This window comes from Oncorhynchus nerka, linkage group LG17 (genome assembly GCF_034236695.1).
Source record: "Oncorhynchus nerka isolate Pitt River linkage group LG17, Oner_Uvic_2.0, whole genome shotgun sequence".
Taxonomy (NCBI): domain Eukaryota; kingdom Metazoa; phylum Chordata; class Actinopteri; order Salmoniformes; family Salmonidae; genus Oncorhynchus; species Oncorhynchus nerka.
The window spans coordinates 28124782-28144616 of record NC_088412.1 but is presented as its reverse complement, the minus strand read 5'-3'; the positions used below and the strand labels follow the sequence as shown (position 1 = coordinate 28144616).

The window sequence follows — 19835 nt, the reverse complement described above, 5'->3', positions numbered from 1 at the left end:
TCCGAACACCACTCTGTTGTCTGGATTTCAAATGTACCATTGTTTGTGATAGTCCATAATTTTGTCTTTCGTGTAATGGTATCAAGTCAAAACTGCCATACCAGCCAGCCACGAACCAACCCCCAACAAAAAAAAAACATAATATAGGCTTTTTATACCACTATTACTACTACTACTATTACTATTACTACTATGCAGTTCAGTTGAATGTGGCTTGTACAGCAAATGTCGTGGTTGGTTCCTGGCTGCCTGGTTTCTTCGTTCCTTGATACTGTTACATTGCAGACGCAGTTATGCTGAAGAAAACTGCCATCAAACAACTATCTGTAATTAGCTACATACGTGTCAAATTGTAATTCAACCCAATTTTAACAACACACAGTAATATTATTTTAACAACCATCTGATTGGTGGGATGGTGGAGTAGCCTGCTTAATATAGATCGCAGTTGATTGGTTCATGAATCAAGGGGCGGTGTTTCATGTTCTATGGGCTGGAAGCCCCTTTCAGAGGGTCTTCAAATCTAAAAAGGAAATATTGTTTGTAGAACATGAATGATTAAGTTTGTTCAACTTGAGCATAGGCGTTGTGAGAGTTCTAGCTAATGAATAGCCTAACTTAGCAGGCGTAAAATAAACAAACAATCTTAATCATATGTAGATGGTCGTCGGCGCCAGGGTATCAATCAGCTAGCCTGGCTCTTTGTGTGCGCATGTTTTGTTTGTGTTGAACAAGGACAGTTATCGTGGCTTGTTAGATGATTTGCAATGTGTTAATGTCAGTAAGATTGCATAGTGCATACGGTGCTTATTTTTATGAAAGGTTAGGGAAAGTGGCCTGTAGACGTTGCAAAGTGACAAATACATAAGGAGTTTGAAGAGGAGATGGGAAATTGTCTAAAATCTCCAACCTCGGATGACATTTCCTTGCTTCATGAATCACAATCGGATAGAGCTAGTTATGGTGACGGGGCAGATACAGACCAGGAACCACCGCCACCATACCAGGTATGTCACCCGAATTAGCCAGCAACGTTAGCTAATAATGTAACGTTAGCTACAGTACTGGTTTGCTTGCTTGCTAGCTAGCGCAGCTATTTTTTTCAAGGTTCGACATGCAAAGGAACGTGGCGCTTGCAGCTGGCTACCGAAGTAAATACAAATAGCATGCTATAGCTTGCCAGCCAGTTATGTTTTTCAGATGTTCATGTAAACAAACAGTCATAATCAGCTGACTTTGGGAGATATGGCAGGTATATACAGCTTTACATTGTTTATCAATGCTGCACACAGCCATCAACTAGCTGTCCTATTGCAGTGTCATCGTTGTTCTTGTTATATTTCTACAGGGATAGAGTGTCATAAATTGACTGTTGCTGCAGCCTTTATTTTTATCAGACCATGTCGTCCTCCATTAGAGAGCGTCATCGTGATCCCATAGTACTGACCCAAAGGGACTCATGCAATGCAAAGTTATCTATAGTAATGAATTTTATGAAAACAGGATAGTATTCATACACTACAGCAAAAAGAGACTGGAGCTGCTCATACTGCTGGAATGCAGTTTGTGTTGAGGGAGAGAAGACAAAGGCAGGCTTTTTTTTTGTATATATTTGGTTGTTGCTCAAGGGAGAGTAATAATATACCAGATATAGACATAGACCAAAAACTACAGAAGCTCCCATCTTTGCTTTTGGCACAATGTAAGAAAGATGAAATCAAAAGTAGAATGATCATCAGAACCTGTAAGCTTCCTGGTACAGGCAATGGCAACAGCCTACATTGGAGAACACACATCAAACTATTATGCCAATGAGAAAACAGCAGAGTCTTGGTGCTCCCTCATTTCTTTGTGACAATATTTTCCATACCCAAATCTTGATTCCTTTTCTGTAATTCAGACCTGTTATGTTAGACTTTAGCTGGGAAGGAATGAGTGTCAGCAGGTTAATGCCCCCATCTCAAATGAGAAGATAAACAGGTTATGCACAGAACTGGAGGCCCGCCTGCCTGAACCCTTCCAGTAAAGCTCTCCAATGTCCCCGTGGCTGACACGGGCCATGGCTTGCCTTACCAGACTATTACAAGACTGTACGACACCCATACGGTAAAAGATCATATCAAGTCAAATCATACACATATTGCATGATGATGCATACCTATTCCCAACCCTGTTCAATAAGTAATTGTCCTTGTAATTTATCGGTTTCAATTTTCCACGATCCTACATTTTGAATATCTCTTTGTTCTTTAAAAATTGACGTTCCAAACCATTTACCATCCAACAGGTAGAACTAACGGCTCACACACATCGCACCGAATGTGGGGCTAGCATTCGTCTGCCGATTTTTCAGCACACTGTGTTTTAGGGACAACCTGCTGTAGACATCTGACATTTTTCACACGGTTATACATGTCAAATCGGCGCACACACTGTTTGCACATTACATTGAGCTGCTAAGTACTCTGTCAGCAAACACTATTGGTGTGTCTGAGCCCAAAAGTTGACTTCCTATGTCAACGTTATGAGGACAGAACCTAATAAAAAATGACTTCTTTATGTCACCAAAATGCAAAGACCTACAATAACCATGAGACAACTTAAAAGCCAGGGAATATAGCTTCTTAACCAGTGGCATCTGTCCAGATTAGATTTTATAATAATACAATAGTAAACAAACAAAATAAATTGCACTACGTAGCACAGAAATGCAGATTTACACAAACCCCAGATCCTTTGTTTTTCTGATGGAAACCACCAGCAGCCACTCTCTTTTTCTCAGGATTTCTGTGTTTACTTGAGTCCCTTGGGTCCAGGATCAGGAATGAATGAGAAAGGGTTGGAATTCAACAGTCTGGAGATGTTTTCCTGTAACAGATTGGCAGGCAGCGTTGTGCAATATCCTGGTTATATAGCTGAGGCACTTGTTGGATTCTTCAAAATTAAGGATCTTGTTTGAACCTAGGGTTGGGCGATATCTCAATTATTTATTTAAATGATGGGCGATTCACAATATCAAAAAATAAATAAAATATTTTCGAATTAAGCTTGGTTGACAAATTAAGGTCAAATACACTGCATTTCAAACAGTCAGCAATAATATAATGAATTCAGGGTTTGTGAATTCATACCTAGGCTAAATACAAGCCTTCCACAACTGAGACCCATTAATAATTTAATCATTTTATAAAAAATAGTTTAACCTGTTTTTTTTGCTATAATCACTCTATGAAAATGCCTTCTTGTTACAAATTTAATCAGAACTATGCATAATGCACATTCACTAATAATGACAAACTTCTTGTAGCAGGTATTATAGAAAATGAATACAGATCTCATAAACAATGTGCTAGTGAGTAGCCAGCTAATCTTTATATTTAAAGTTTAACCAACTTGGATCTATTTGCTAGCAAACAAGGTAGAACAGATGAATTGTTATGAACACACCCTTCTGTCCATCTCCAACTGTTTGAACAGCATGCTAACCTGTCCACTTTGTTCAGATGATGAAATCAAGTGATATACCTTATTTCTCAGAATGAGAATGAGTTGCCTATTCCTTACATAGTGTTTTATGCTTATTGTACATTTATAAAAGACCAGAGAGCTAGTATAAGTCTTTGTCGAAAATGCTGCTAGCGGTACAACGTAACGCAATACCACGTGAGACAAACTGAACATTCATTTTCGAGATTCAATGTTCATTTGATACTCCCCTTTTAGTAGTGTCTGCTCTGCGTGCAATTTGAGGAGTTGAAACATAACCTTTCTAACTATTCATTTTAACTTCTCTATTACAGTAAAATAATGTCTCAATGTCTTTTGGTGTTTATATGACCGATTCTGTTGGACCAAACCTCAAATGCAAATAGCGAGTTGAAACCACTTGTCGGAGAGGAAGTATTGACCTCTCATATTTGTTGTTGTGAGTGGCAGAGGGAGGGGCTTGAGGGGTGTGTGTGAATGGGAAGGTGCACATAGCCAGAGAGGAATAGGCGAAGCGAGAGGTTTCACTCTCGCCAGAATCTGTCCAAAATAACCTCAATGCATTTCAGTGGACCTAAGCTTGTTTTGGACCTAAGCTTGTTGCCTGTGTTCCCGCCGTTGGGACAACAACTCCCATTGTTAGGGCGTAGACATGAGCGTCTCGTTATTATATACTGATCTCTGGTGTAAATGGGAAGGTGCACACAGCACAGAAGGGGTAAAGGAGATGAGACGACATAAGAACAAGCGGACATAAACGCTCATAAAAAAATAAATAGATTCTTCCTATACACGTTTTTGTAATATCGCGCAAAAACATACATTTGAATATTTTCTATATATCATCCACTCCTATTTGAACCACGGCTTGAACAAAGGATGGCCAGAGACCTTCTTTAGAGCATCATTTCCAATCTAGACGCTTGCCTTGGCTGCTCGCCGGACATATTCAATCTCTCCCTATCCCAGTCTGCTGTCCCCACATGCTTCAAGATGGCCACCATTGTTCCTGTACCCAAGAATGCAAAGGTAACTGTACTAAATGACTAACATAGCATTCACTTCTGTCATCATGAAGTGCTTTGAGAGACTAGTCAAGGATCATATCACCTATCACCTACCTGTCACCCTAGACCCACTTCATTTTGCTTACAGCCCCAATAGGTCCACAGACGATGCAATCGCCATCACACTGCGCACTGTCATATCCCATCTGGACAAGAGGAATATGGCAGGTAGCCTAGTGGTTAGAGCGTTGGGCCAGTAACCGAAAGGTTGCTAGACCGAGTCCCTGAGATGACAAGGTAAAAATCTGTTGTTCTGCCCCCGAACAAGGCAGTTAACCCACTGTTCCTAGGCCGACGTTGTAAATAAGAATTTGTTCTTAACTGACTTGCTTAGTTAAATAAAGGTTAAATAAATTAAATAAAAAATAATACCTAATATAAGAATGCTGTTCATTGATGATAGCTCAGCATTCAACACCATAGTTCCCTCCAAGCTCATCATTAAGCTTGAGGCCTTGGATCTCAACCCCGCCCTGTCCAATTGGGTCCTGGACTTCCTGAGGGACCAACCCCAGGTGGGGATGGTAGGAAACAACACCTCCACTTCGCTGATCCTCAACACTGGGGCCCCACAAGGGTGTGTGCTCAGCCCCCTCCTGTACTCCCTGTTCATTCATGACTGCGTCGCCAAGCACGCCTCCAACTCAATCATCAAGTTTGCAGACGACACAACAGTAGTAGGCTTCATTACCAACAACGATGAGACCGCCTACAGGGAGGAGGTGAGGGCACTCGGACTGTGGTGTCAGGAAAGTAACCTCTCACTCAATGTCAACAAAACAAAAGACATGATCGTGGACTTCAGGAAACTGCAGAGGGAACACCCCCCTATCCACATCAACGGGACATCAGTGAAGGTGGAAAGCTTCAAGTTCCTCGGTGTACACATCACGGGCAAACTGAAATGGTCCACCAACACACAGACAGTGTGGTGAAGAAGGCGCAATAGCGCCTCTTCAACCCCAGGAGGCTGAAGAAATTTGGCGTGTCACCAAAAACGTTCACAAACTTTTACAGATGCACAATTGAGAATATCCTGTCGGGCTGTATCACCGCCTAGTACAGCAACTGCACCGCCCACAACCGCAGGGCTCTCCAGAGGGTGGTGCGGTCTGCAAAACGCATCACCCTGGGGAACTACCTACCCTCCATAACACCTACAACACCCGATGTCACAGTAAGGCCAAAAAGATAATCAAGGACAACAACCACCCAAGCCACTGCCTGTTCACCCCGCTACCATCCAGAAGGCGAGGTCAGTGCAGGTGCATCAACTCTGGGACCGAGAGACTGAAAAACAGCTTCTATCAAAAGGCTATCAGACTGTTACAGACATCACTAGCACAGCGAGGCTGCTGCCTACATACAGACTTGAAATCATTGGCCACTTTAATAAATGCAACTCTAGTCACTTTAATAATATTTACATATCTTGCATTACTCATCTCATATGTATATACTGTATTCTATTCTATCTATTGCATCTTAGCCTATGCCACTCGGTCATTGCTCCTCCATATATTTATATTCTTATTCCATTCCTTTACTTAGATTTGTGTGTATTAGGTATTTGTTGTGGAATTGTTAGATATTACTTGTTTGATATTGCTGCACTGTCAGAACTAGAAGCACAAGCATTTCGTTACACATGGCCAGCAGATGTTATTGCGAGTGTATGTGATCAATGAGATTTGATTTGAAGCATTTTCGATAGTGTTTTCTTTTCTTAAACAGAGACCTGTCCATGCTTGGTATGTTTGGACAGCCTTGGAGCTGCACGTCTCTTGGCTATTTTCATTAAACTACTGCACAATTTACAAAGTTACAAATGAGCCGTAACAACATTTTTGCCTGCAATAATCTCAGGCAGAAATGACTTATTTAGGGAATAAATACCATTTGACTCCTACAGTTCTCAGCCCAGCAGTGAGGCTGTTAACACCAAAAACAGTTGTACTTTCTTTGTGGTGAATAATACTGTTATAAACAAGACTGACACATCCACCTTGAATACTAGCTCAAAATAAAAATTTATTGAGAAATTGTGGTTCTGTAATCACCCTCCACTTCATCGTGCGCTGAGGAGGAAGGCTCCCCTGCTATGTGCTATGTTACTCTGCGGTCTGTTGTGGGAGGGAGGGAGGGAGGGAGGGAGGGGTGTGCAAAGTGAGTGGTAATTTGGAAAGCAGCTGGCGAGTGTGCTGACTCATCGCTGTCTGACTCGGCCAGTGGAGAGGGTGATAGGATTGGGCCAGAGTGAAAAGCAGGTCCCGTCACTGTAGCTACAGTCATCAGGTTCCCTGGCATGACTAATCCGTGGGGCTTTTTCCCTCACCCAATGACAGAGCAGAGGCCCTGTTTTATTCATCATATTCAGTCTAGCACAAAGGCCATTATCCTGTTGTCAGTGTTTTATGGTCAGACCTCATTGGCTCGAACATCTTGCAGACATTGTAAGGCTGCCTGCCTGTCCCTGGCTGTGTTTGCCAGGGCTGGAGGCAAGAGAATGATCTAAGACTCACCAGCAGCGTGTGCTGCCCTGGACTGAGAACTAACACTAAATCTCCCCTCAAAGGTGTCATGAGGCCTGGAGGGAACGCAGGAAAAAGGAGGAGAGAACATGTATCACAGACACTTCTCTGGTGATTGGAAGTCTTCTCAGAGTTTGCTTTGAGCCGGCGAACTCAGTTCGGACTGTGAAGAGGACGTTTGCTTTGGAGGGGCCTTCTAATGAGCTGTCAGACCTGCTGCATGAGGGAGAGAAAGGTGTGAGAGTTAGGGAAGAGGGAATAGAAAAGAAAGGAATGAAAATAACAAAAACAAAGCTTTGAGTGGGATAGATACTGACTTCACAATGTAAGGTGCTCACCTTCACACAAATGTTACAAGGGTGAAAAGAAAATGTACAATTCATGATTTAAAATGCATACCCAAGGTCATAATTCCTTACCAGTGAATTCCGCAGATGTGTTTTTGTGCTGCACTGCTCTGTTGTGGCGCCGGAGGGGATGGCTGCTGTTTTACGGGCTCCTAACCAACTCTGCTAAAATTGTATTTATTATTATAATTTGTTTTTGCATTGTTTGTAACTTATGTTGTTCATAATGTTGCTGCCACCATCACTTTTGACCGAACAGAGCTTCCGGACATCAGAACAGCGACTACTCGCTTCGAACTGGAGCTGGACAAAGATGTTTCTTTAACGAGTCCGAGGCGCATCCGTACTACGTCAAGTTTATTTTCCAATGATTGCACGATCTACAATTAAGACTATCCTACCAACGGGACATTAAAAACGGTAATATTTTATGTTTCATCGAGTCGTCACTGAACGACGACACATATAATATAAGACGAGGGGGGTGTCTTATTTGTCAATAACAGCTGATGCGCGATGTCCAGGACCTATATACTAGGTGGTGTCAGAGGAAGGCCCAAAAAATTGTCATAGTCATACTGTTCTCTCTGCTACTGCACGGCAAGCGGTACCCCCCCAGCGGTACCCCCCCTTGTTTTTACACTGCTGCTGTTTTCTATGCAGTCACTTTACCCCTACCTACATGTACAAATTACCTCGACTGGCCTGTACCTCCGCACATTGACTCGGTACCGGTACCTCCTGTAGCTTCGTTATTAGAATTGTTTTACTTTTAGTTTATTTAGTAAATATTTTCTTAACTCTATTTCTTGAACTGCATTGTTGGTTAAGAGCATGTAACTAAGCGTTTCACGGTAAAGTCTACTACACCTGTTGTATTCGGCGCATGTGACAAATGAAATTTTATTTTATTTGTTAGATGGTTCGCTGGCAGATCCTTGGTCTCCCAATCTCACAGTGAACCAGTTGTCTAGCCTCACCTGACCTGGCTGTGCTTCCATGGAAATGGTTGAGGATAGGATATGAAAAAAGAAAAGGAATCTTCCTATATGCTTTCAAGTGTTCATAGATGTTCAATATCAGAGTTACTGTACTCGTTTTCATGTTGTACCGCACTTGTCCTGTCTGTAACATTGCTGATTTGCAATAAAGTATCCATTTGTGTATTTTTATGATGAAATGTTTATCCCAGGCTCTGGTAACTGGGATACGTTTTCTACCAGTGGAAATACTAAATGAAATGATTCATGCTTCAAGAGAAACAACCCTCAAATGATACTGTAAAGGCAAACTGTTCTTATCATTCTCCAAGTATGAACACAATGTGGGACATGTTCCCTCAAAAATATGAGAGTCATTGTGGCATAAACAATATATTTAACTGTGATGTTCTTTTTTTACTGTGTACATTTTTCAAAGTAGTCATAGAGATGTGTGGTTGGGTAAACTTTGAAATCAATATTTTTTGTTTGGCATACATTTTAAAGTGAAAAAATCGGAGTCTCAGCATAATTCCATAAACGTGGAATTGCCCACAAACAAGATGTTGTCAGCAAGGCCAGGCTCGACAAACATGGGGCCAGACAGTGGATTGTGTTTACTGTTCCTGTTTGAGAGATCTCCAGAGCCCTATAATACGAATCAGGTTTGAGGAGTTAGCGAGGTTACTTTGGTCAACTCAGGATAACCAGTGCCACAAAGGTGGCTCACCTTTCAGCCAGGTACATTTCTATAGCAATGAATCCTTCAGAACTAACCTGCTCCGTAGCAGGCTAACTCTATTATCCACAATGAAGTGTCTCAGCCACGAGTTGAGGACCAATGAAATCAGATATCCTCCCTCTCAGAAAGGTTTGAGGAAGATGATGGATTACCTTCTTTATGTATTATAAAAAATAACAACGAAGTATTTTGTTAATGCCTATCACATTACACATTTAGTAATGACAGGCTTTGATTGGCTGTTACATCTACACTTGCTTGTTTACCGAGAACCCACCGTTTCCCCCTTCATATCCCCAGATTCTGTAAGTGCTAATGAGCCAATAATATGACATGACTCATCTGACAGTTACAGGTTTTCCTATGAGAAAATGTAACACAACATCCAGTGATGTTTTTGTTCCGTTGTGTCCCCATACGCTACGAGGGTGTAGAGTACATTTAGTGTTTTTAAGTTCATCCTCATGAACCTCCTGAAGATTTGTTTGTTGTGAAAGCAGCGTCTTTGCATCACTGATGGCATTGCTGTTTGAAAACTGTCTGAAGAACAATCTGTGTAATTAGGCTTTCTCTTTATCAAAAGAGGCTTGGATGGCTGCGCTCCAGCATTTTATCTGTGGAGCATGAAGCGTGTGTGTGTGTCACTGTTGCTGTGCATCTCCCGGGCTGTGCTTCAGTGCCAGCCTCTCAGACAAGGCTCAACGGTGCAGCCAGTAGAGCCTGCCATTGTTTTATTCCCTGGAGGAAGCCACTGTGGGAGTGGCAGGGTCCCCGTGGTTACTGGTCTGTGTGGATGTTATGGGCACAGGCCTGGAACGAACTGCAAAAATTGCTGAAGTTGGAGACTTTTATCTCCCTCACCAACTTCAAACATCAGCTATCTGAGCAGCTAACCAATCGCTGCAGCTGTACATAGTCTATTGGTAAATAGCCCACCCATTTTCACCTACCTCATTCCCATACTGTTTTTATACTGTTTTTATTTATTTACTTTTCTGCTCTTTTGCACAGCAATATCTCTACCTGTACATGAACATCTGATCATTTATCACTCCAGTGTTAATCTGCAAAATTGTAATTATTCGCCTACCTCCTCATGCCTTTTGCATACATTGTATATAGACTGCCCCTTTTTTTCTACTGTGTTATTGACTTGTTAATTGTTTACTCCATGTGTAACTCTGTGTTGTCTGTTCACACTGCTATGCTTTATCTTGGCCAGGTCGCAGTTGCAAATGAGAACTTGTTCTCAACTAGCCTACCTGGTTAAATAAAGGTGAAATAAATAAAAAATTCAGACTGCAGGCTGAGAGAACACATCTGTATGCTGGTTTGTCTGAGCTGAGGGGTTGGAGAGGATGGTAGGGCTTGGTTTTGTTTTTCTCCTATCTCGCTTTCTCTATCGCTTTATCTCCAGTGAGTTTGTGGGGGAAGGCTGGCAGCCGGTATTGTCTGCTGAGTGCCTGGCTGCCCGGGGCTTGGCAGTGCACATAGAGCTGCTCTGTGGCTCAGCTCTCTTTTTCTCTCTCTCTCTCTCTCTCTCTCTCTCTCTCTCTCTCTCTATGAGCGCCCTGTCTATCTGCTGTTCCTCTTTTCCTCATGCTAACACTTATCTTCAGCTCACCCATTATTACCCTTAAAGGAAAACGCCACCCAAAAACTATATTTTGGTATTTGTCCATTGTTGATATAGTCCCTAAATGTTTTGCATGTCAGTTTTCAAGATGTAATTTTCAAAATACAGAAATCTGGCCCGTATGAGGCAAGGCGAACTTCTCGCTTACTCTCTTAAAAGACCTTCAATTGAAAAATGTGATATTTGTTTTACTGTTTGTCCATCTTGAGACGCCGTAACAATTTGATTACTGCCCTGGTTTTTAATATCGCCAAGTGCCATGATCACTCTGTCTCATTTTAGTCTTGAGGCACTAAATCGGATAATACTGGCAAGCTTTCTGATTAGGTCATTGAAGGGTGTCCATTCTAGTGACTTTTCGAGTGAAACTGGACAACAGAGATGCCCCAGGACAAAGAGACAGCTGACCGCTGCACTGTTACCCCTGGGTCCACCGCAACACCCCCAGCCAATCACACAACACCCCCAGCCAATCACACAACTCCCCCAGCCAATCACACAACTCCCACTGCCTTTCCCTAGTCTTCTGAAAAAGATATTCTGACACTTTTTTTTTTTATTCGGTCTGCCTGTTTTTGTCACACACAAGTGGAGAGGGACTAGAGAATTCAGGGCTGAAAATTCTGATGTCCTGGTCATTTTGTTTGTTAAATGCTGACTCAGCTTTTTTTTAAGGACAGAGTGACTGTATAAGGGAATGAGGGACTGTGACTGAAATCCCACAGGAACCTTAATCACTCATGTTTCACTTTTGCTTTACACATTTCAGTGCCCAGTGCAAATAATGTAAGATATACATTTTTTTTTGCTTTTTACATTTATTAAAACAAAGATTTGCATACTTGATATGTTTTTGACATTTAGTAAATGTGTGTACAAAGAAAAATCACTTATTTTACACCCAGAGACTCTTTCATTTTACTGACTGTGATCCAATTTGAGGTGAGCTCGGATGACTACTGTGAGGAAGGTATCCATGAGACGGCACTAGTCCCTGAAGCCCATTGGTCTGCTGTGATGTCATCTCGGTGTGACTGAGGCAGAGTGGAGATGGCAGGCGTGTTCTGACATGTATTTTCAGCGGGTCTCGGCACTGAGGCCACCTGATGAAAGGGCTTAAGCAGATTCCAAGAGGGTTGCATTCTGAGGGCTGAACCTGTTTTGTTGTTTTAAGTACAGCTTTCACCCTGCACTCATTTTTTTGCCAAAGAAAGGTGCTTATTTATTTTTGTCATCCAGGTTTTGCTATAAGCCCACAAAGAGTCGAGACTCCCTCCCATCTTTGGTTACATACAGTACTATGCATGTCCTCACTACCTCATTGCCTCACTTGTATTACTTGAGGCTCAGTGTTGGTTTTGAGTTAGTCTGTAACCTACTTGTAGCTTCCTGTAAATAGGTGTGGCAGGCAGTTGTGTGAGCAAAACATCTGACCTGACTGAGACCGTGAATTGGTCTGAACTCCTGTCTCACAGCCAGACTGACAGAAATAACCCCGGAGAGGACGGATTGGAAAGCACAGGACTCTACAGACCATGTACTCTCTCTCTTCATGCAGACACACCACAGAGACATATCATGTACATTATAGCCACTCACATTGAGAAGATTCCCAGATCATACATTTGCTAGGCCTATAGCTTTGACGGGTTTTTGTGAACTCCTGACAAATGGACACCATAGAAACCTTGATTCCTATTACGTCATTCTTAAATGCCCCACTTATTTTCAATTAGCGGAACAAACTAAATGGAATGGTATTTGGAAATTAATATAATCTCTCCCAATACTATTGGGAATAGTTTTATTTTTTTGCTTAATAGGCCTAAACGATGCTGATTATCAGAGGAGATATTGTCACTTTGAAGAACATTTAGGTCTGACTGCAGATATTAATTTACTGGCTATGCTTATCTGCAAATGCATGAAATTGAGGTCTTTGACATGCTCACCATGCCTCTATGAAAAGTTCTGCTGTAACACAGCGTGTCCAAATAAAAAGATCAGTCCGTATTTCTAATGGCTAAGCGGAAAAGGAGATTTCATAACCAGTGTAAGCACCCTGTTTGTAATATTAGATGGTATGTAGGATGAAAACTGGTGAAGTTATGGTTGATTTAGGGAAAAGTACACCAAGTTTCTGTCAGGATTTTATTGTCTAAATAGGGTAATGAACCTTAAGCCCTTTTTTTCTACTTACTCAGATCCCGATGAACTGATGAGTACCATTATGATGAGCACCATGATTATGTCTCTGCATGTTGTTTTGAAAGAAGGTTGAAGGATGTTTCTGGAGCTGTTGCTAACTAGCTTTAGCACAATGACTGGAAGTCTACAGCAACACTAGCATGCTTGCTGGTAAGCATAAAAAGGGCTTGATTGACAAAATGATCCAGTATCCCTTTTACAAAATATTCTGCAATATCAAATAGATCATTTAAATGTAAACACTCGTAGCTCAGTGGAGGATGACATGACAACTTTTTAATATCCAGCACATAATGTGCAACCAGTGAAAAATGTCTGGACATTTCTATCCATCAGCTTTCTCTTGAGGTCTCCTCATTATGATTGTGGTGTTGAGCGTTGTCTCTAACATATTTTAGACTCCATGTGAAAAAACCTTTGAGTTTCTCAACCATCCGCCAACCACAACACAAAGGTGGAACAGAACAGAGGTGAGAAATGAGAATGAAAATGCGGTCTGAATTTTCTCTTCTGTATGAATCATGCAGGCTTTGTGGGTCTGACACAGCCAGCTATTTGACTGCATTCTGTCATCTAAATTGTATCAGTGTTGGATATGGGACTATCTTTGACTGCGGGAATGTATGCAAGTGTGCTTTACTCTGCTTCTAGTGATTGTAACCCTCACATGGGCTTACGACATTCAGTCTGCATGCTCTAATAGCTTACCTGCTGCCAACCACTCCTTTCAATGGTAACTGATTTCAATAGAATGCTTTGTCTATTGCATTTTCTCAATTACAGCAATTTGAACTTAAAACACCCATGTTCCCTTTTTGTGAAATTGCTCTGACTTGGGAAAGATTGCCACCTACTGGATCTGTCATTTCAAACCTCTGATATACTTGTTCTAGTTATATTACAGTGATACTCTGACTTCATTCATATCACTTTTAACTTGGTTGTTTGAATGCAAAACAGTGTAATGGCATTGTAATTTATATTTCCAATAAACAAGCTGCTGCTGCTCCAGTAAACCCATTGATGGTGATAACTGTTGTTTTTTGTGTGTGTTTTTTTCTCTTCAATGTCTGGGTTTTCAGTAATTACCAAGGTCTATTCTCAGGCCTACGTCTGGGAATTTCCACACAACTGTTTTGTCGTTCACCACGTAAGCTCTAATGCCTTCTACATATTACTTGGATGTTGTGGTTGGAAAACACCGTCTATTCCACGAGTTATGTATGAGGTCTGAGTTGTGTCTCTCTCTGTTTCTAAGTGCATGTTTCTGTGTGTCTTTGTGGCCATGCAGCAGGAGCTGCCAGTGTACCACCCCACGCCCAGTCAGGCCCGCATGGCCAGCCAGCTGACTGAGGAGGAGCAGGTCCGCATTGCCCAGCGCATTGGCCTCATCCACCACCTCCCCAAGGGAGTGTACGATGCTGGCAGGGACGGCTCCGAAAAGAAAATTAGAGAGTAAGTACCACCGGCACCAGCACCCAAACACAACAACACATCTCCAAGAATTAAGACATTTTTTTTTTCCCCCATTTTTTCCGCAATTTCATCATATCCAGTTTCGATCCAATTACGATCTTGTCTCATCGCTGCAACTCCCCAACCGGCTCGGGAGAGGCGAAGGTCGAGTCATGCGTCCCCTGAAAAATAACCCGCCAAACCGCACCTCTTAACACCCACCCAAAGACAAAAGTGTTATCATGTTGGATGAATGTGCCTCATACTGTATGACAATTGGCATCTGTGTAATCTGTATGCACATTCATATCGCTTACTGGTGCCGAATGTCAATTTGTACTAAATAAATACAAATACTGCATAATATACTATTTATTTCTCAATCCCACATGATACACATTCTGTTGTCTCTCCATCTGTGCAGGTGTGTGATTTGCATGACGGACTTTGTGTATGGGGATCCCATTCGATTCCTGCCATGCATGCACATCTACCACATGGACTGTATAGATGACTGGCTGATGCGCTCCTTCACCTGCCCCTCCTGCATGGAGCCAGTGGATGCTGCGCTGCTCTCCTCCTACGAGACCAACTGAGACACAACGCCACCCCCCTCACCACCACCCCTGCTCGCTGTTCTGACTTACTCCCTTACTCCACCCATGCTTCCATCTCCAGCACCCCCACAACCAGCAGACAGCACTTCCAACAGCCTGGAGAACCAGGGTCTCTGGGGGCAGGTGAGGGCTGTGTGGTGGTGATGAAGGGTGCTGTAGAGGGTTGGTGGAGGCCATGGATGGAGAGGGGTCCTTTGCTCTGAGCTGGCCAGGTCTGCTGGACAGGAAAGCCCCGACTGGGGAAGGACGTTGGATTCTGGTGATCAAGATAAGACCGTCTCGTGTCACCATCCATCCACACCCAGAATTCCCCTCTCTCTCACTACCACACTGTTGTAGTAAATGCCCTAGAAGGGAGGGGAAGGAAAGCAACAGCTCAACTCTCTCTAGAAATACTGATCTCTGCAAATATTTTCTCTCCTCGTTGTTTTCAACTCAACATCTGTTCCAGAAGTCGTCTTAAGGGCTCAGTGGATTACATTTACTAACACAGATAAGCAAACGATTAATGCACATGTACACAAGTCAGAGGAACTTGCACTTCTATTCTCGTCTCAGTGGAAGAGTTCAGCATATGCTTACAAATGTTTGAAAATTCTTTCAGATTTTCCCCATTATTTAGTATCTGCAACATGAAATGTTTTTTTTTCAAGCCATTGTAATTGTTTCAGCCCAATGGTAAGGTCTGTTTTCCTGAAGTTGACATTTTATCCTTAATTGGTGAGTTTCTTAGACTAATGATGGATCAGTAAAAAAGTGTTCCTTTTGGATGAAGAGGTTTGGGGTCTGCACTCGATTATTACAAAGGATTAGGCCTGTTAGGGTTTGGTCAAAAGGTGTTATCGATCATAATGCTCCTTAACTGCTCTTGCTTAGCACAGTTCTTAAATTGCACATCAGAAATAGTCAAACATTTACTGCACCCAATTCAGCACAAGTGTCTTAATCTTATTACCAAGTACGCCATATGATTTATCATAAGTAACTAGAGTCATTTAATTAATTTACATGCATTTAGTCACATAACCTAGAGCAGTGGTCACCAACCTGTCTTATCGCCATCGACTGGTCGATCTCCAAGCATTCCCAGTCAATCACCAAACATTTCTGTAAAAAACCCAATGATAAAGTCTTGCGTTCCTAATTGTTTTATTTGTTTCGCGCTGTTGGTGGTAGGTGCACTTGATTTAGTAGCCCGGGAAGGCAAAGTGTTCCCCTTTTGAACCATTTCATGTGTCTGATGGTAGAACTCTGCCTACCCGGCTGGCCCATAGAGCAAATCAACAGTGCACCTATAAGCCTAACGCTGGCCAATCAAATGGCTCAGATAACCGTGTCTGCACAGTTTCCTCGACCATAGACTGTTAAAGGATCGAACGCACAGCAAAGTCAATACTGTGAGATTTCAAAACGTTTAAAACCATGACCTAGAGAGAGACTCAATTTTTTTTTTTTTACCTTTATTTAACCAGGCAAGTCAGTTAAGAACAAGTTCTTATTTTCAATGACAGCCTAGGAACAGCGGGTTAACTGCCTGTTCAGGGGCAGAACGACAGATTTGTACCTTGTCAGCTCGGGGGTTTGAACTGGCAACCTTCCGGTTACTAGTCCAACGCTCTAACCACTAGGCTACCCTGCCGCCCCAGGGTTTTGAATACAGCAAAGAGCTGCAGTTTTTATGAGTAAGTTCATGTTTAAGGTGTTAGTATCAACACGATGTTCAACACTTTTATAAGCCATAAAATGCACATTCTACCTACTTCCACTCAAGCTACACCCAGCACTGCAGCTGCAATGAATGAGTATAGCAAAGTGATCCAATAAGCTTGCGTTGTTATTATTAGCGGCTTGTCTTTTTTAATATCAAGGAATATTTCGCTTTCTCTGGTCATTGGAGTAACAAAATTTAATTGGTGCATGAGGCAGAAATAATGCAGTGCGACTTGTTTCGCCATCAGCTGGAAGACTGTCCCCTTTTCTAAGCGGGGGGGTGGTTAGTCAGGTGAGAGGCAGCATTACTGCTGCTCCCTCTTTTCCCCTCAGATTGACCATCAGATGCAGTCCATCAGTCCAGTAAAAAATTCAATAAAGAAAAAAAGATGTGCCTCACAAGTAATAAAACAAATGATCTATTACCAGTGCGATCATATACCAACATGTTTAAAAAATATATTATTTCTAAATGGTCTGAGAAGAACAACATTGGCAATTTAAGCATAGCCAATATGCAGTGGTAATATATTGGGCCTATAGCCTACTGCACAAACCTCATTGCTACAGAACTGTTTTTAATTGGTTAATGTTGCTTAGGTTTTTTAAGTAATGTAGAACATAAAAAATCTGGGCGGTAGATCTTGGCTTGCATTTTGACTCTGTGATCTTGACTCAGAAAAGGTTGGTGGCCACACTGCCCTAGAGTTTATTTCTTTGTTCAGCATATGAGCCATCACATTGTTGTGCAAGGGGTTTGGATGTGAGGGTGCTAACCACCCCAGCTTCTTAGATTTTTGTAGGTAGTCATCTGAGCACGTGCATTTTTTTTTATCCTACTTTTAAATAATGTTTTCATAATTAAAATGAGAAAATATCCCTTGAATTATCATAACAATTGTTCAATCAGCATAGTTGGCTGTAGCAAAAAGTTTAAATATTGGGTATGGTTTTGGTCATAATTATGTTGCTGTATTTTGACTGGCAAAAATGTAATTGAATGTATATTGGGGAAAAATTGTGTACGTATTTCCAAAATGGGGGCAGGTCGCTCTCGTGAAGTGATCATTAAGATTTAATCAGAAAGTATTTAAGATGTACTTTGTTAAAGACTACCCCGAAAAAGCAACTTCTTGTTTTGAAAATGGCCTATGTGATATGAGTTAGACACATTTATTCTAGTGTCAAAATTGACTACAAAGTGTAAATAGGATAATTCTGGTCATAAAGTCGGTCTCGTCCAAAAACTGAGATTTTTGAGATGATAGGAAAAAATGGTATGTCATAGATTGAAGGGTATCGTAACCTTTTTCCATGGGTTGGGTTTATTTTTAAGCCTTTCCACAGCTGGCCACACCAAAGTAATCATCATTTCTGAGTGCAGCTACATGCAAGAGGAAGTTGCCGCCACTATTTTGACATAGTTTCCTGTCCTAGAAAGGAAATGCACATTTAGGTTCCACCTACGAAGAATGACGAAAGCTATTTATACCTATTCACAAATTGGGTCTGGGAATTTCCACAGAGTTGATAAACGTCAAAAAATGAGGCACTGACAGTGTAGGTAGCTAGCATGCTAACCTTATCTAGCTAGCTAGCTATCTTGCAAACCTTATCTAGCTAGCTAATGTTATTTGTTGCTGTTTTTGTTTTACTACATGGTATTCAAAAGCCAGCTTGGCTGTATTGCTGGTTCTAGAGCTGAATGTGTCATTGGCATTGTTTTAGGGAAAACAAAAGCCTCAGATGGAAACCACTGGCCTATCTTTGACTTTGCCATCTATTGTTATCTCTGTTTGGGCATTTTCCATCAATTGTGGCCTCGAATTTGGGATCGAAATATTTAGAAAGAGTAAGATGAAGCTCTGGTAATATGGATAACTATTGAAATATGATATGCGTTTATTTTTTACATTGTAATGGACACAGTGCAACCTTTGGTAGGAAGATGGCTGGAATTCTTCAGCTGCAATACAGCAAAGCCAAGTCAGCCCGAGCTCATGGTTCTCACAGTGGAAGTGAAATGATAGACTACAATGACTATGATCATGCACGCCTCAAATGACATGTAATTATAGTAGTGAAGCCATTCATCTTGGGGAGACTGGGGCAGCGGGTTTTCAAAATGCTTTTATACCATTTAGAAAATGGTCAGATATATATTTTTTAAGACAGACAGTCTAAAAAAAATAAGTGAAAATTGACAAATTATCCAATGGATTATGATCATTTTCTGGTCAAAAAAGGGGAGGCGCAAAATATACGTTTGCACCCACTATTTTAATTTGCTCCATGTCTCAGGCTCTTTGGCTCATCTCAGTTGCGAAGAGAAATAACTTTGCAGCTGTTTCTGATTAATAAACAATGCCATACTGGTGGGTTGTAAACATTCAAATAGAACCCAGTGCTGAAATAATTTGTATGTCATATCAGAGGGAAAGACACTGCATTCACAGATTTGCACATAGTGGGCAGTTTGGATTTGTCACTTCAAGACCAAATATATTGTACTTTGACTAAAACAATTACTTAATGGCTTAAATTGTTGTGCAACATAATGGGTAAGCTCTGGCTTTAAAAAGTGGATTTCTACTGGTGTGGGCATTTTAAAATCAGCTATACATTTTAGAAATGTATATAAATATTGAAAGAGTTTGAGACAACTAAAAGATGTGCAACATGAAAATATTGTCCCATTTACATTGTGTTATTGATCGACAGTCCCTAACGGTCCACCGAGATAGGCTATCCAAAGTCAAACCAACTTTGCCAGAGTCACACACCAGCCGGCTGAAGCTAAATTATTTGGCTAACTCTTCCTACCTGCGAACACACACGAGATAACCATATCAAACCGAACCCGAAACTAACTCCCGTTTGAGTTCACTCGTGGTCGCTAGCATTTCCTTAATGAACCAAATCTCAAACGAGGCCAAATCAGGAAGTACAGTTGTCTTTTAAATTGAAACCTCTTAAAACTTTATATTTTCTCATAGTTGGGGGCAAAATATGCCCATTTCCACTATCTTCTTAATCACAGGTAATATTTTGAAAAG

The 19835-nt window shown here is 41.5% G+C and overlaps 1 protein-coding gene across 2 annotated transcripts; it reads left to right on the top strand.

The window, feature by feature from the left end:
- The first annotated feature begins 482 nt into the window (after positions 1-482).
- Positions 483-17908, top strand: LOC115145009 (RING finger protein 11-like). 2 transcript variants are annotated; one of them, XM_029686207.2, is made up of 3 exons: positions 483-1007; positions 14289-14452; positions 14877-17908. In XM_029686207.2, exons 1-3 carry the CDS (start codon positions 885-887, stop codon positions 15046-15048), a joined length of 459 nt encoding a protein of 152 aa, XP_029542067.1. In that variant the 5' UTR covers positions 483-884; the 3' UTR covers positions 15049-17908. The 2 variants fall into 2 exon arrangements, with proteins under 2 accessions (XP_029542067.1, XP_029542068.1); XM_029686208.2 differs by lacking the exon at positions 483-1007 and adding an exon at positions 8062-14147.
- Positions 17909-19835: the final 1927 nt, after the last annotated feature.